Source organism: Periophthalmus magnuspinnatus, chromosome 10 (genome assembly GCF_009829125.3).
Source record: "Periophthalmus magnuspinnatus isolate fPerMag1 chromosome 10, fPerMag1.2.pri, whole genome shotgun sequence".
Classification (NCBI taxonomy): domain Eukaryota; kingdom Metazoa; phylum Chordata; class Actinopteri; order Gobiiformes; family Gobiidae; genus Periophthalmus; species Periophthalmus magnuspinnatus.
In genome coordinates this window covers 9,683,691-9,699,653 of record NC_047135.1, presented here as the reverse complement: position 1 = coordinate 9,699,653, position 15,963 = coordinate 9,683,691, and the positions used below count along the sequence as shown (strand labels likewise).

At 38.7% G+C, this 15,963-nt stretch overlaps 2 protein-coding genes across 2 annotated transcripts; both read left to right on the top strand.

The window, feature by feature from the left end:
- The first annotated feature begins 1,828 nt into the window (after window positions 1-1,828).
- Window positions 1,829-6,709, top strand: c1qa (complement component 1, q subcomponent, A chain). The gene is made up of 7 exons (XM_055224758.1): window positions 1,829-1,910; window positions 2,400-2,570; window positions 3,789-3,953; window positions 4,286-4,359; window positions 4,792-4,911; window positions 5,417-5,500; window positions 6,157-6,709. Exons 2-7 carry the CDS (start codon window positions 2,411-2,413, stop codon window positions 6,295-6,297), a joined length of 744 nt encoding a protein of 247 aa, XP_055080733.1. The 5' UTR covers window positions 1,829-1,910; window positions 2,400-2,410; the 3' UTR covers window positions 6,298-6,709.
- A 222-nt stretch (window positions 6,710-6,931) lies between these two features.
- c1qc (complement component 1, q subcomponent, C chain) lies at window positions 6,932-14,179 on the top strand. The gene is made up of 7 exons (XM_033973801.2): window positions 6,932-7,008; window positions 8,380-8,475; window positions 9,570-9,632; window positions 9,725-9,875; window positions 10,277-10,417; window positions 11,375-11,501; window positions 13,361-14,179. The coding sequence occupies exons 1-7, from the start codon at window positions 6,960-6,962 to the stop codon at window positions 13,493-13,495; spliced, it is 762 nt and encodes a 253-aa protein (XP_033829692.1). The 5' UTR covers window positions 6,932-6,959; the 3' UTR covers window positions 13,496-14,179.
- The last annotated feature ends 1,784 nt before the right edge of the window (window positions 14,180-15,963 follow it).

Here is a 15,963-nt window from a genome sequence, read left to right as displayed (position 1 = left end):
AAACTGCATTCAGCGCATCCTCACAACGCAGAGCGGAGCACTGGTTTTGTCACGCGCACAATAAACATATGTTTAAGATATTGTCACTTTTAAATCTATATAAACGCAAGGGTGATAAAAAAAATAGCAACAGAATAAAATTTTATTTTAGATGCAGCTCATTAGTGAGTTGTGCTATTTTTAGAACAGGTCTGCGGGCGACTCATGTGGGGCTTGGGGGCGACATGGCGCTCGCGGGCACAGGGTTGGTGACCCCTGTGTTAAGGTTAAGACACACGTGGAGTCTGAAGCTGTGACAGACAGACGTACATTAGTGCGCGAGAGAGAAGCGAAACGACAGCGACATACTTTAATTGTTGAGTGTTTAAAACCCCTTAGCATTTCGGGTGATTTTGGTGAAATTGCCTTTGTTCTGACCTCTCCAAATTAAAATAATCACCATTATTGAACCCTCAGTAGTAACTGCACTAGTTTGGGGTCTTTGTAAAGGTAACAAACTATAGTTTTACCCACAGGTGTCAGAATCACTGTAAGTTTGTCTGCTGAGCATTTATACACTTTGGAACACACATAAAAAATTTTTTTTCTCATCCTCGCCAAAGAAATTTTGTGAAAATGAAGGTGTAGAAAGCTGCAGTGGGGAGCTGGGGACAAAAATACACCATACCTCAACTGACAAGACTGTTGACCACTTACATTTCAAATTTGAGGTCAATACCTATAAAAATGAGAGTTTTACAATCATTTTATCATGAGTAAGTCCAGGCCTCTCCACACCTATCCGAATGAAGACATTTGGAGAACGTTTGGAAAAAGTGCAATAACTTTTGAATGTTTCAACCCACAGACATCAGTGAGGGCTCTACTGAAAACTCACACTGAGAGGAATCTGTATCTGCACACCCAGCTGCTCTATTACTGTACATTTATATATCATATCAAAACACAATATAAAATGTATATTTGTATATAAAATACAGTCAAAACAAGTGCTATGGGTCAAAATAAATATATATTTACAAACCACACACTGCAAACAATCAACAAACACACACACACACACACACACACACACACACACACACACACACACACACAGTCATTCTGCAACAGTGGCTCAGTGGTTAGAGCTTTGGTCCCGCAACCCGAAGGTTGGAGGATCGAGTCCCACCAATTTCTGTCATTGACACTTCACCCAAGTGGTGTGTGCGTGATGATTGGTGGTGGTCGGGGGGCGCAGATTGGCATTAGCTTATGATTACACATGATACACATTTGACCCACAATTAAGTAAATAGCAGAATAAACCACGCTTACCGATCAGGAACAGCATCCAGTCCATCAAATCATAAGGTCCCCCTGCTCCTGAGTCCACCATGAGATCTTCACTCGGTTCCACGAATCTGAAGGACCATGACCAGAAAGAAATCAGATTTTGCTGTTTTTTGAGTGTGCACGTAACCACAGTAAAAAGCCTATACTAATCTGGTGTAAATCTTTAAAATAATGTTAAGGTGCACTGTGTATCTTTTTTCTGGCTGAGGGTCACTTGATTTTTTCCATAGAGATGTTATTGCTTTGCCTGAAATGTTCCACAGTATGGCATTAGACTCATCGATCCCCATTGTGAAAAGCATATAGTGCCATCTCACCAAGTTATAGATCAAATCTGTGGAAAGGTGCCCCCGTTTACACTAAGAATGCATGTTTTTCAAGATATTTTTGAGCAATAAAAAAACGGTCATAGAACAAATGCACGAGATTTAAGATGAGTGCCTCTTTAAAATGAGAATGATATTTATGACACTCCATTGGTTGGTGCAGATCTCATCAGTTTCAGTTCCTCTGTGAGAGTTTGGGAGTTTGAACCTTTAGAGGAATAGTTCAGGTCAGTCTCTGCAGAGAAGTGGGTGAGTAAAACACTATAGTGTTTAGGCTCATTTAGATCAGTTGTCGGAGATAGATTTTCATTCAGGTTTTGGTTGCAAAATGAGAAAATGATATAAAGTGATGTCCAAAAACTAGACTTTTAAGTTTTCTTTTCACTTTTATTTCTGGGTTTAGTGCTTTAATTGTGATTCACTTTGCTTCTTTATGTATTTTATATGCATTAATATTTACCTAACTTTGTATTGGTATTCTATTTGTATTGTATTGTATTGTATTGTATTGTATTTGTATCATGGAGCTAAACTGTTAATACTTTTTTTTATCACCTTTTGAAATATTTTTGTTAATTTAAAGTATGCATTTTAACCTAAGCAGGCCTGTTAATAAAGGTCTCTGGGCTTGGGGAAGGAGGCACAGAATATGCTACTCCTCTGATGTCAATCCACGTAAAAGTTAAATGTATTTCGTATGTCAATACTATAAAACCTTATTTCTTATTTTCTGTTTAGTGTATGTGAAAATGGGAGGCTCCTATTGGCTGTTGTTGCTGGTGGGCGGGATTTTGCTTCTGTCAATCAACTGTGGTGATGCCAGTTGTCCGCAAGATGGGCGTCCGGGAGTGAACGGAGGACCGGGACGAGACGGTCTTCCAGGGCCCAAAGGAGAGAAGGGGGAGCCAGGTGGGACTATTGGCTAAACAATGACTGATACACAAGAGGTGTCCTGAATGCACCCTTGACTCAGTTTATTTTCCTTTAAGTTGTTTTTTTTTTTTTTTTAATTAAACTAAAAACCTAACTCTTATTTGGTCTGGAGGAGGGCCTCTTCCTGCTTGTTTCCATGGCAATGTATAAATTGTGTTTATCTCTGCTGGAACCGCTGAACATATTACCTTAGCCTGAATAAATGAATAGTGGCTTGAAAGGGATGGTCTGCTGTGATTGGCCATTTGAAATGATGAATTTTAGGAACAGGATTAGTTAAGGTGAGGAAAATGGTTAAGGTTAGGGTTAGGAAGCAGACCTAGTTGGCAAAATCAACTTTTCAAAGCTTTCAACCATGTTGTTTCCACTTACCATTTACACACCCAGAGTTGTATTTGGAGTGATTTGTGCATGTTTGTGTAATCTTTAATCGCTTATGTTCCAGACGCCATTTTACTGATCAACCTCCCTTTTCACTGCTGCTAGCACTTACCTCCTTCTCCAATTTTATTTTCTTGTGATATGCACGGGGGAAGTGTCATGTCATTTTGATACAAATGAAAAAAAAATTGTGATAAGATAAGATATGCCTTTATTAGTCCCACAGTGGGGAAATGCCAGTATTGCACCGCACAGTTCAAAAACAGCAGGAAAATGGTACATGCAATAAAACAAGATAATAGATAATAGCTTAAAATTATTTTAAAATAAACTTAAAAAATAAACTAAAAATAGACTCTAATGTAACTCACTGTTTCTTATTATGTACAATAAGAGTAACAGTGCAGCATATAAACAGAATCAATCTCAGTAAAGTGACTTCAGTAGATTTACATGGTAAGTGACTTCAGTAGATTTATATGGTAAGTGACTTCAGTAGATTTATATGGTAAGTGACTTCAGTAGATTTACATGGTAAATGGTTATTAGCAGAAGTAACTTTAAACACAAATTTGCCCCCCACTAGCCTTATTCCAACTTACACAATTAGCATAAAGCAGTCAAAAATATAACATTTAAACCTGGTCACAGCTACAGATGATAACACATTACAGTGGTAACCAGAGCTACATCATTACTTCTGTCCTGACCTGACTATGTACATGGATCTATTAAAATAACTATCTTGCACTAAGCAGTGTATTTCCCTGTAGATCAGTTGTGTTTAGCTTCTCTCTCTGTCTCCCTCTGCAGTGCTGGAGCAGTACACTGGCTCTCGCCTGACGCTGAAGGGAATCTCTGGGCCACGCGGTGCCCAGGGGCCGATGGGCCCAAAGGGTTACAGTGGGCAGCTGGGCCCGCGTGGAGAGCCTGGTTCAACAGGGAAGCCAGGCCCGGACGGAGTGCAGATCGGACAGGGTGAGGGTTTCAGGAGGGAATACAGCAGTACAAATGTGTTGTTTTCTGTAGTTCGAGAAACTGTATGTATGATCTTTATTATAAAATCCATAAATATGAATTATCTGTGTTTGATATGAGAGATATGTTCAACTCAAATATAGGTGTTACTGATAACAATTGTAATGTAACAATTAATACATCAGTATTCCTAGACACAGAAACATTGATCCCAGGTGGTTCACATTACAGTATAATTTTCCACTATATGACGGTTAAGGCTCTGGCAACCCAGGTTCAGTTGAGCTTGTAGTACCTTTCTAAAACTAGCATTTTTCCTGTGTTGTTTTCAGTTAAGAAGGCTCCTCAGAAGAAAAGCGCATTCTCTGTGATCCGAACAAACAACAGATATCCTCAGGTTGGACAGGTAACTCATTTAGAGTCATCTGCTCATGAGCCGTGAATGATCAGAAATGATTCACAGTGAATACTTACTTTGCAGCTGTGGTCGCCGATGTTGAAAACTAATATTAAAGCACTAGAACACAGTTATTGAGATTTGCAACAGAAATTATGAAATCCATATGTGAGCTGTTTTGGTGTCCTTGGGCAAGACACTTCACTATGTCCAATATGAATGTGGTGTGAGCATGAATGGTGGTGGTCAGAGGGCATGTCCTTCTATAGCGCAGGGCAGTTGTGAGTCCAGAAGTAGTCAATGATTAATGCACCTTTTGAGTGAATAAAAAAGCTCTCAAGGCATGAAGCCTTTATAGTTATTATTATAAAAGATATCTGCTGCTTGAAAAAGTCTTTGCCTTGGCCTAAAACTCTGACTTTATTTCCCTGTTCATTTTAGAATGTGGCGTTCGAGAGTGCTGTGGTGCTGACCAACCCAAGCGAATTTAACTTGCAGACTGGAGTGTTCACCTGCAGCGCACCTGGAATCTACTATTTCACCTTCAACAGCGTCGCCAAGGTGAGGTCAGGCAGACAGTGGGGGAAAGTCACAAAGTACAAAAGTAAAAGTACTGCAGATTAATACATTAGTTAGGTTAAGTATCTGTCCAAAGTTTTACAGTGGATCCTTTTTACTTACGTCACTATATTTGAGAGCAGGTATACAGTAGGTACTTTCTGGTTCTTCGGGAGTATTAACATTTGAAAGAAGACTGATAGAGGTCAAACTACAAGTATAAAAGTTTTGTATAAAAATTTGATATTTTGTTGTAAATTAATGCAGCCTTTGCGAGTTTGATTATTGCAACCCTAAACTAATTTACACAATAGTCAATATTATTAGCCAAAAAGGTATATGACAACACCTTTATTTTCTTAAGTAATATATAGATATTATTATATTAAATTATGTTAAAAATCTCAGTCCCTACATTTTGTATAGAATGTTGTACCTAGTGCTCCTTCCTGTTATAACATGACAATCTGTCTTATGCACCTTGATTCACCTGTTTGGTGTTTTACAGGTGTCCATGTGCCTGGCCATTAACAGCAACACCCTGAATGCAAGACTAGGTTTCTGTGATCACAACAACCGCAATCTTGACCAGGTTCGGACTGGTTTATACCTGGTTTGGTCCTGGTTCAGTCCTGAGTTAATCCCATTTAGATCTTAGTTTAGTCCTTGTTCAGATATGTTTTTTGTCCTGATTTAGCCATAGTTTAGCCCTATTTTTATCCTAGTTTAGTCCTGGTTTCAATTTTGGGTTAGTTCTTGTTTAGTCCTGGTTTCGTTCTGGTTCACTCCTGGTTCAGTCCTTGTTTAGACCTTGTTTAGCCCTTGTCTGTGTAATCCCTCAATCATTCAGGTCTGAAAAATTTAAATCTGTCAACTGGACAAAAAGTTGTAAGAGTGAAGACGTTTTGCGGCTCATCCAAGCCACTTCTTTAGTTCTGAACTGTTTCTTTTACTTTGTTTAGTCCTTGTTTAGTCCTAGTTTAGCCCTAGTTTTAGTCCTGGTTTAGTCCTTGTTTAGCCCTGGTTTAGCCCTAGTTTATCCCTAGTTTTAGCGCTGGTTTCATCTTTGTTCAGTCCTGGTTTAGTTCTTGCTCAGCCCTGGTTTAGTCCTGGTTTAGTCCTGATTTAGCCCTGGTTTAGTCCTTGTTTGGCCCTGGTTTAGTTCTTGTTTGGCCCTAATGTAGTCCTGGTTTAGTCCTGGTTTGGTCCCGGTTTAGTTGTTTTTTATCCCAGTCTCTCTTTTTGCAGGTCCTTTCTGGGGGTGTGGTGCTTCAGTTGGAGGCAGGACAGCAAGTTTGGCTGGAATCTTTTCGTGAAATTCAGCAGAGCTCAGACTTTAACGACAGAAGAGACAAACAAGTCATCTTCAATGGCTTCCTGCTCTTCTGATTCTGAAATCTGATATTTCCATGCACAGTTTTATTCTCTTTTAAGGACTTTTTCAATAAATGTTAAGAAAGAAAGTGTGAAAATAATTCTTTATTAAAGTGCTGCAGCTGTAGGTTTTTGTTTCACCATATTTATCTTGTGGTTTAAAAAATCCTTGTCATATTACAAATGATTAAGTTTAAATACCTTGTCATTTGTCTCCATGGAGATGTTATGTCTGCATATCTTGCATTTATGTCATTATGGATGTTATTTTTGCTCGAAAATAGACTGAAAAACATGCATTCTTACGGGGCTCACCTCTCCATAGATGTGACCTGTAACTTGGCCTGGTAGTACCCTGTGTCAGTATGGAAATAGTTAAATCTAATGCTATATTGTGGAACATTCAGGAAACATAATAAAATCTCCTCAACCAAAAAATGCATGCGTTTATGTTTTACTATTATTATTCATTGTTAAACCACATCACCAAAGTAAAACTATAGTTTGTGAAGTTTATTCATCATCAATAATGACAATAAAATTCTTCTGATTTTGAAAAGGTCCATAAACACAACTTAAGTCACCCCTTTAAAAAATGTTCATCATTTCAAAAAGCAGAAGTAAAAGTACACGCGCTGAGTCTGTCATTCTCTCAGTTTTTGCTCATTTCACTTTTGATGATCAGTTCGAGATCTCCAAGTGTCCTTTGTCCACAGCAATTCTCAGGTAAATCTCCTGTTTGTACCTTCCTATATAAAAGCATTATGACTTTATTTACTCTTTAAATGTGTGTTTTTGTGCACTTTATGTTACCTTGCAATACTGAAGTAAATATTATTTCGCCATCTTGTCAATAACATTTTTGTGAGTTGCTGGATAAAATTTCCTTAAGATTTTAAGTCTCATCTACATTAATTTGTTGTTGTTTGGATTCTCAACAATAGAATGACAAACACAATTACCAAAATTATTGCCAGTCATTTGAACTGGGAAAAGGAAGTTCATACGGTTTTATATAAATGCTATCTCAACTGTACCGGATTTTTATTGAAATACTAAATACTGACACCTCCTCAGATGGGGGAGGGCCTAAGAAGTTGCTTTGATTTGATTTATTTAATTCTTGCTGGCAAAAAAAAAAAATAAAAATCTGAATTTACAACATTAAAAACTACAAAATAGGAATAAAAGTGTCTGGGGAGGGAGAGGGGTGGTGTAATCAAATTACCACTACCACACAGGCTGCTTCAGGTGAGACCTAGCCCAGACCTGGCCCAGACCCGACACAGACCCAGTCCAGACACGGTTCAGGCCCGATCCAGATCAAGTGCAGTCCTGGTTTAGTCCTGTGTTTATTTTCCTGATCTAGTCCTGGTTCAGTCCACATCAGTCCTGGTTTAGTCCTGTGGTTTGTCTGATTTAGTCTTGGTTTTAGTCCACATTAGTCCTGGTTTAGTCCTGTGGTTTACCTGATCTAGTCCTGGTTTTGTCCTGCTTTAGGTTTTATATGAATGCTCTCTCAACTGCAAGGGATTTTTACTGAAATACTAACTCTTATTCATTAAACTAATGGCAAAACAGATGTATTGATACTTTGCAACCGATGTCATCAACATTCCTCGTGGGTGTAATGCTAACTGTAGGCACTAACCTGTTTGAGGCTTTGTTAGACTTTAATCTGAGCTTTGTTTTAAAACAATCTGACCCCCAAAAAGATGACTTGGCCGGAAATACAACAGGTGAGATGATTTGAACTGTTAAACATTATCTTACACATAACATCACAGTCACAAGCTAGCTAGCATTAGCCAACAGTTTTTCAGTTACTCCCTCTATTGAAAATGTGTTGTTTAATTATATTTCATATTTTTCTTGAGTTTTCAGACAATCTTGAAACCTTTTTGTCTTTTTTGTGTTTGCTAATTTATGTATTATGTCACCATGTTAACTGCTGAACATTTCTCCATTGACATACATGCAGAACACTCCTAGAGTGATTCAGCGATTTCAATTATTAAAACCATAGAAATTATTGTTTATTAAATTTTTTTCACACCAGTAAAGTAACATTTAAACCTTACTCTTCATATTTGTCAGCTTCAACCATGTTTTGGGGAACTCTCCTCCTGCTCTGGTTGGCTGTTCCTGTCCTCCTGGCTCTGGAATCATGTCCTGCTGCACCCGGTATCCCAGGTAACCACTGCAGCTCCATGGAAACTTCTGCTGCTCCATGGAAACAAAAGTCACCATACCAACCAGAGAATGCCCGATATCATCAGATCTCAAAATCTAAACATGGTTGAGCCTACTATTGAGAGGCTACAAAAATTTCAAACTCAAAACTAAGGAATTCACTCTATACTCAATACGATTCCAACCATGATGAAAAAACAAACAAAACACTCTCTATTTAGACAGTATTTAGACAGTCATTTTCAACTTAAAATCATAGTACTTTCTTGTGTATTACCATGTGGCTGTATATCTGTAATCCCTCAGTTGTCCTGTGAAGGGGACTTTTTTTAATATCGATACCTGAGAAGCTAGTGTCTGATTTTTTATACTTTTGACAACCCTAGTTAGGTCTGGTTTGTACCTGGATGGGAGACCGCAGGGAGTAATAGGTGCTGTGTGGGGAAACAGTGGCTCCTGTGCATGCTGTTGTTGTGTTTTAAGGCAACACACTTCTATGTGATTGGGTATGTGAGTGAGTGGTGGTGGTCGGAGGGGCTGGTGCCACAGATTGGAAGCCTCACTTCTGTCAATTTGCGCCAGGGCAGCTTATAGAGGCTAGTTTAACATAAGTGTGTATGGAATGAATAATATACATAACTGTAAAGCAACTTTGGCTGTCTGGAAAAGCCTTTAGCATTAATGCATTATTATCACTGTTAATAGGCTATTGGTGAAACAGCAGTTATGGGGACGAAACTGATATGTCCAATGCATGCCTGGACATTATAACGTCAACAGCAACACAGTGAATACATGAAATATAAAAACCATGGCATGATCTACTATAACTAATGGAGGATTTACTTTAGAAGATTTTGGAAGCTGAGTACAGGACAGATACATGGTTTACTCATTCAGTGGTCCTGGTGCTAATTCTATGAGCTAACCACTCTGCCACAACACCTGAGTACAACAAAGAAATTTACAAGTAAGCAGTCAAGAAAGAGGAGCAAGTTTGTTGTTTATGGTCAAAGGAGAAATAGTTCAACAAACCTGTTAGTTTCAATTATATGGCATGGATAGGAAAATAACATTTCCCCCCTTTCCTCCAGGAATACCAGGTTTGCCAGGTAAAGACGGACGAGATGGTCTCAAAGGACAAAAAGGAGATCCAGGTAAAATCTATTGAGTTTAACTTAGCAAATTTTTGACATTTGCAATAAACTTAGGTCAATTAAACTAGTTAATATTGTTTATTTCTGCCCAGGTTTAGCAAGCAGCGAGCTGAGGGCCCAGAGAGGAAAGGAGGGCGAGCCAGGACCTGAAGGAGCTATGGGAAAACGAGGAGAGAGCGGGCTGCCTGGAAAACCAGGACCACTGGGATTCCCAGGGGAAGATGGAGAGCCAGGAGAACCGGGGTATGGAGGAGGTGTCTGGGGAGGGGGATGCTTGTCTTGATATTGCTGCATTCATTTTTCCTGGTTTGGTCATGATCAAACCAGGAAAAATGATCTGTTCTAGGCCAGGTTTAGCCCAGGTTTAGTGCCAGATTTAGAGTTCATTTGGTATTGGCTTTAGCCCAGTTTGGTCCTGGTTTAGTTCCAGATGCAGTCTTGGTTTAGTTCCAGATTTAGTCCTAGTTTAGTCAGATTTTTGATGTGGTGTGAACACTGCTTTATAAATACATTTTACTTTGACACTGATAAAGCTCCAGTTTTCACAGTTGGAAGAAATGTCTGGGAAGAGGGAGGGTTGGAGGAGTTGTCTGATGAGAGGGAAATGGCAGATTTAAGATGGCGGATGTGTTTTTTTGTTCCAGGGTGGGTGGGGTTCCCCAGAGAGTGGCCTTTAGCGTGGCTCGAATGACCAATGACAATCCACCCAGAGCCAGCATCATCAAATTCACTAAGATCATCACCAACTTAAACAACAACTACGACACCCAGACAGGACGCTTCAGGTGAGACCCGGTCCAGACCCAAGTCCTGGTTTAGTCCTGGTTTTGTTCTGGGTTAGGCCTGGTTCAGTCCTTATCAGTCCTGGTTTAGTCCTTATCAGCCTCTAGTTTAGATTTTACCCTGGTGTGTTTCTGTCCTGGTCTAGTACATATTTAATCCTGTTTTAATTTAGTCCAAGTTCTGCCTCTTTTAGTTTGGGTTTAGTCATGGTTTGGTCATGGTTTATTACACACTCTGCCTGCTTTAGTTCTGGTTTAGTCCTGGCTTAGTCCTTCTTTAGTGCTGGTTTAAATGTTTTGTTTTTGTCCTGGTCTAGTTTAGATTTGGCTCCCTGTCTCTTATCAAGTTGACCTGCTTCAACCCTATGCTCCTGCTCGCTCACTGGGACCGTGCCTTCTCTATGGCCGGTCCCAAACTGTGGAACGCGTTGCCCCTGCACCTTAGACAGGCTGAGTCACTTTCTACTTCTAAATCAGCTCTTAAAACACACCTTTTCTCTTTAGCTTTTCATTGATATGTTGACTTTTATAGTGTACAGTTTGTAGTTATTAATCTGTATGTCTGTCATTTATCTGTGTTTTTAAAATGACTGTTGTGTACTGCACTCTGGTCAACTCTGTTGTTTTTAAAGTGCATTAGAAATAAAGTTGGATTGGATTGGATAGGTCCTGTTTTAGTCTTATTTTAGTTCTTGTGTAGTCCTATTTTAGTCCTGGTTTAAATGTTTTGTTTTTGTCTTGGTATAGTCCTGGTTTAGTTCTGGTTTAGTCCTGGTTTAATCCTGGCTTAGTCCTGGTTTAGTCTTGGTTTAATTTTGTTTTAGTCCTGGTTTAGTGCTGATTTGAATGTTTTGTTTTTGTTCTGATCTAGTGATGTTTTAGTTCCGTTTTAGAACTATTTTAATCCCGGTTTAGTTTTGCTAGTGTCCTGGTTTACTCCTGGTTTTCCTGCCTCTCCAGATGCAGCGTCCCTGGCACATATTACTTTGTGTACCACGCCTCACTGGACAGTAGTCTCTGTGTGAAAATGAAACTCGATGATACTCTTCTGGCTTCATTTTGTGACCACCGACGCAAACAAAAACAGGTACAAAACTGAAACAATAATCTAACCAGGGGTGCAGCTAAGTGTGACTTCTGCTATTCCCAGTAGTTGATGACATGACACAGAACTGCCCTGATTACAGACAGGTGTTTTTGATTAGAAACATCTGGCTACAGGGGTGGAGTTTGAAGTATGGATACCTGTTAGACCAATCACACTGTTCCTCTGTGCGGTTGCAGCTCCTCTCAAACAAGCCTAATGGTTCACTCTGCTTTGAGGGCAGGAGGAGGCAAGTGGACAGAAATTGGACACCTTCTTGTCTCCATGGAAATGTTATTGCTATGTGTCTTTCTAGGATTGATATAATTACGGAGTATTTTTATTGCTCAGAAATGCCTTGAACAACATGCAATCTTAGTGTGAGCAGGGTCACCTCTCCACAGATCTGACCTGTTACTTGGCCTTGTGGTGCAACCTGCTTCTCTCTCTGGGGAGGAATAAAAGTTTAATGCTATATTATTGAACTTTCTAGGCAAAGCAATAACCTCTCCATGGAGACAATCAGGTGGCCTCCTCTAGAAAATGTACACACTGCGCCTTTAAGAGAACATTTCATTTAAAACTCTTGAGCTACTTGTTCTAACAGCCGTGAATTAAAGAGTTCTTCAAGATTCATTATAATTGAATCAAAAGGGTCATTTTGTTACACATGTGACAAAGATTATTTGTATTTATTCAGTGTGTTTATGTTGCACTTTTTCACCGAATCAAGTTCCTAGTTTGTGAACTGTGTTCAAAGACTATGGCAATAAAAGTCTTCTGATTCTGAAGAAGACTGTAGCTGATGTGTAACAGTGTGACTTTATTTCTGTGAACACAACAAAACACAGTTTTTGTTGAGTAATGGCTTCTTTGTGTTGCTGTACACAGCTTATGACTGAACTGAGCTTCTTCTGAGTAAGGCCAAGAAGTCAGTCTAATATTTTAGTAATTACAGAGTTAATTACGATCACTTGTGTTACATGACTTTTACAAAAGAAAAACATGTTTCATGGACATAACCTTGAACCTGTAATAAATGCACTTTCTTGCTTCTTAAACTTGTATTTTTACCAATTGTACCAGTATTTGCTATGAAAAATATGTAATACAACCGGTAGTTACACAATTATGAAAAGAAAACCTGCCTAAGAACCTTTACACGTCGCTGTTAGCGCGGGAGAAGCTAGAAGTTGTTAGCATCAAAGCTAGCGCAGTTAGCATCCACTTTTACTTACACAGAACAATTTCAAAACACCTTCTAGTTGAACAAAGTAACATCATAAATCTGTACATGTGTATTAACTTATGATCTATCAAATGCTTGTGCACTCAACTCACCTGTGAAAACAACAAAACACAGTTTTAGTTGAGTAATGGCTTCTTTGTGTTGCTGTACACAGCTTATGACTGAACTGAGCTTCTTCTGCGTAAGGCCAAGAAGTCAGTCTGCTTACTCTGCGCCATTACTGACATCTACTGTCGTAATATGGTATTACAAATACAAGCAATTTCACAGGTGTCATGTTATTGCAAATCTTGTCGTAACTTACGCTGTATTTTCCATGGTCCCTCTGAAGTTTTTAGCATATTTTAGCATATGACAATAAAAAAATAAAAAAAGATCACACCTCATTTTACCTGCCGTCTGACTGGTTTAATCATATTTTAGCATATGACAATAAAAAAAAAAAAAAAAAAAAAGATCACACCTAATTTTACCTGCCATCTGACTGGTTAACCCTGATTCTGTTCTTTGTTCTGATTGGGTGTTGGTAGCTTCCCTGTAGGTGATTTTCATTTTGAGAAGTCCATGCTCTTTCTTAGTTCCTTCTCATTGGTTGTTGGTTGTTTACCTGTAGGTGACTTCTGGAGGCGTGGCGGTGTATGTGTCCAGAGACCAGGAGGTTTATCTGGAGACGTCAGACTACAGAGGCATGAGAGCTAACCCCTCCGCATACAGCATCTTCTCCGGATTCATTCTGCAGGCCCACTGAACCCTCTGGGTCAACAGCACAGAATACCTTACCTTTACCAGAACAGACAAATAAAAATATTACCATATCTGTGTAATGGATTGCATTCATGTGACATCACAACACTCTACAATCCCTATAGTGTAACACTGCGCTGGAGGACAGGTCAGAATGTCTGTTTAAACTGCACATAACAGGTTAGACTACTCATTTCGCTAATATAAAATTAGACTAATACAAATAAATGCACCTTTATTTTGTTAAATCAGTGTTTTATCAGCCCCAAAAATGTCTCTCTCCTGCATTTTGAATGGAATCTTGTGTTGATGACATAGTTCAGGGGTGTCCAAACTGTGGCCCAGGGGCCTCAGTCCAATTTTTATTGGCCCTCAGGCCTTCTGCTGAACTGATCCAATTGAACATAGGCCATAATTATTACAGCAAGTGTAACAAATCCCACCCTCATAACCTCCATAACACCACTTCTCAGTTTGATACAGATCTAAAATGTATGTTTCAAGCCTTATTAAAGATATCTTTGCTCTGTAAAAAACATGGGAAATATCTGAATGCCCTCCACTTTGAATACGTTTCAAGATTTGGCCCTTGGTGAAAAAAAAAGTTTGGACACCCCTAGGTTATGTTTTAGAACTCAGCACTACTTCATGATTTTTGTTTACTTTTCTTTTCCATTTTCTTTTTCTTCAAACTGCCGCTTAACTAATGTGAAACTCTGATAAATATTTACCACAGGTACTATCTCACAAACAAAGCAATAATTATAAAAACATGAAAACCTGTAATATGCACTTTAACCGTCAGATTCAGATTTACCTGGTTTATGGTTAGTATCTCTGTAATAACTGTATACAGATTACAAAAGCCTCAGAAAGTGGTGCCATAATTCAGTCCAATCAAGACATGATTGTTGTCAACTGAAAGAACTTAAAGCCATAAGATTAATACGACAAGTTTGTGGAGCCAATCCAAACAAATAATGATAAAGTTCAGCAAAGATCATAACATTTCTTTCAAAGACTGAATTTCCCATAGAGTTATATAGACCCCTGGCTTCCATCTGAAATTATATCATCAAATTCTATAACATGAATGCAACCTACTGACTGTTGAGCTCCATAATGTTGTTTCTTCTTAAAAAAATGCACCACTAAACTGATTTAGCTTGTTTTGTTCATCAGCGCTTAAAACACTTGGTTGCACCTTGTGTCACCGTTAAGTGGAGATTCAAAATGTGCACCAAATGTGAAATTTTAAAATCCATTCATATTCTCTTAAACCAAGAAGCATCTCTTTGACGCTAGCAGCTGCTTTTGCTTTAGCCTAATTTGAACAGCTTCACTTGTTTCCATATATATGAAAACTAAAGCTAGTGTTCCCCAAAGTGTTCATAATAGCTCCTTTAATCTGTCTCTTGTTGCAGCTAAATAATAATAAAATACAATACTGACATTCCTTCTGACTGATTTTCATGTTACTCAAGTATTAAAAGTACTGATAGATTTAATACCAGCAAACTCTGATGGTAGTGAAGAGGAGAGATAGTGAGGCTTGAGGTAGCTGATGATTCTGTTGCTGTGGTCTAAATCTTGTTTTTGTATTTTGTTTTGGTACACTTAATTGGAAGATTTTTGTCCTCTGCATTTGACCCATAATACTCAAGGACAACCTTCCAGCAGCAGCAAGTGATTGCAGCACTTCTTTCCTACTGGTTTCAACATGCTCACTTTGCTAAATATTTTGTTGGTAGATTTTTTTTTATAAGATTCTGGGAAAGTAATTTATAGTCTCTTGAGAAATAACAAATTCTCAGAAATTGTTTTGACAGTTTTTGGTCAATGGATGAACCCAAAAGAAGAACAGATACTGACATCTCTGCATGAATTTCAACTTTGAACTAAATACAGAAGAAATATATAATTCATTCAACACAGATTTGCCTAATCATCATTTTATACAGTTGTTTCACTTCTCTGTGAAAAACTGGCACAGAAACACACTGCAAAAAACAAACATGTGCATGACTTTTTGGCTTAGGATGCAGCACAACTGCAGGTGCACTGTATACATTTTCTGGTGGGGGGGGGTCTGCCGCTTACTTATCTCCATGGAGATCTTAGTGTTTTGCCTAAATTCTTCCACACACATTAAAACTTTTCTATCACCATGGAGACAAGCAAATTACACCATTAGGCCAAGTTATATATCAAATCTGTGGAGAAGTGGGCCCAGTCAAGTTAAGAATGCATGCGTTCCAAGGCATTTTAGCAATAAAAAACAAAACATGCAAGATTGATACATTTAATGCTATATTGTGGAACATTCAATGCAAAGCAATAACATTAAGCAGGTTTCCCCCCCCACCCCCCCACCCACCACCACCACCACCACCAGAAAAGTTACATAGTGCCCCTTTAACTAACACTCTGAACACTTACATTTCAGCATATGGGGGAAAAGAAAAGATTTGT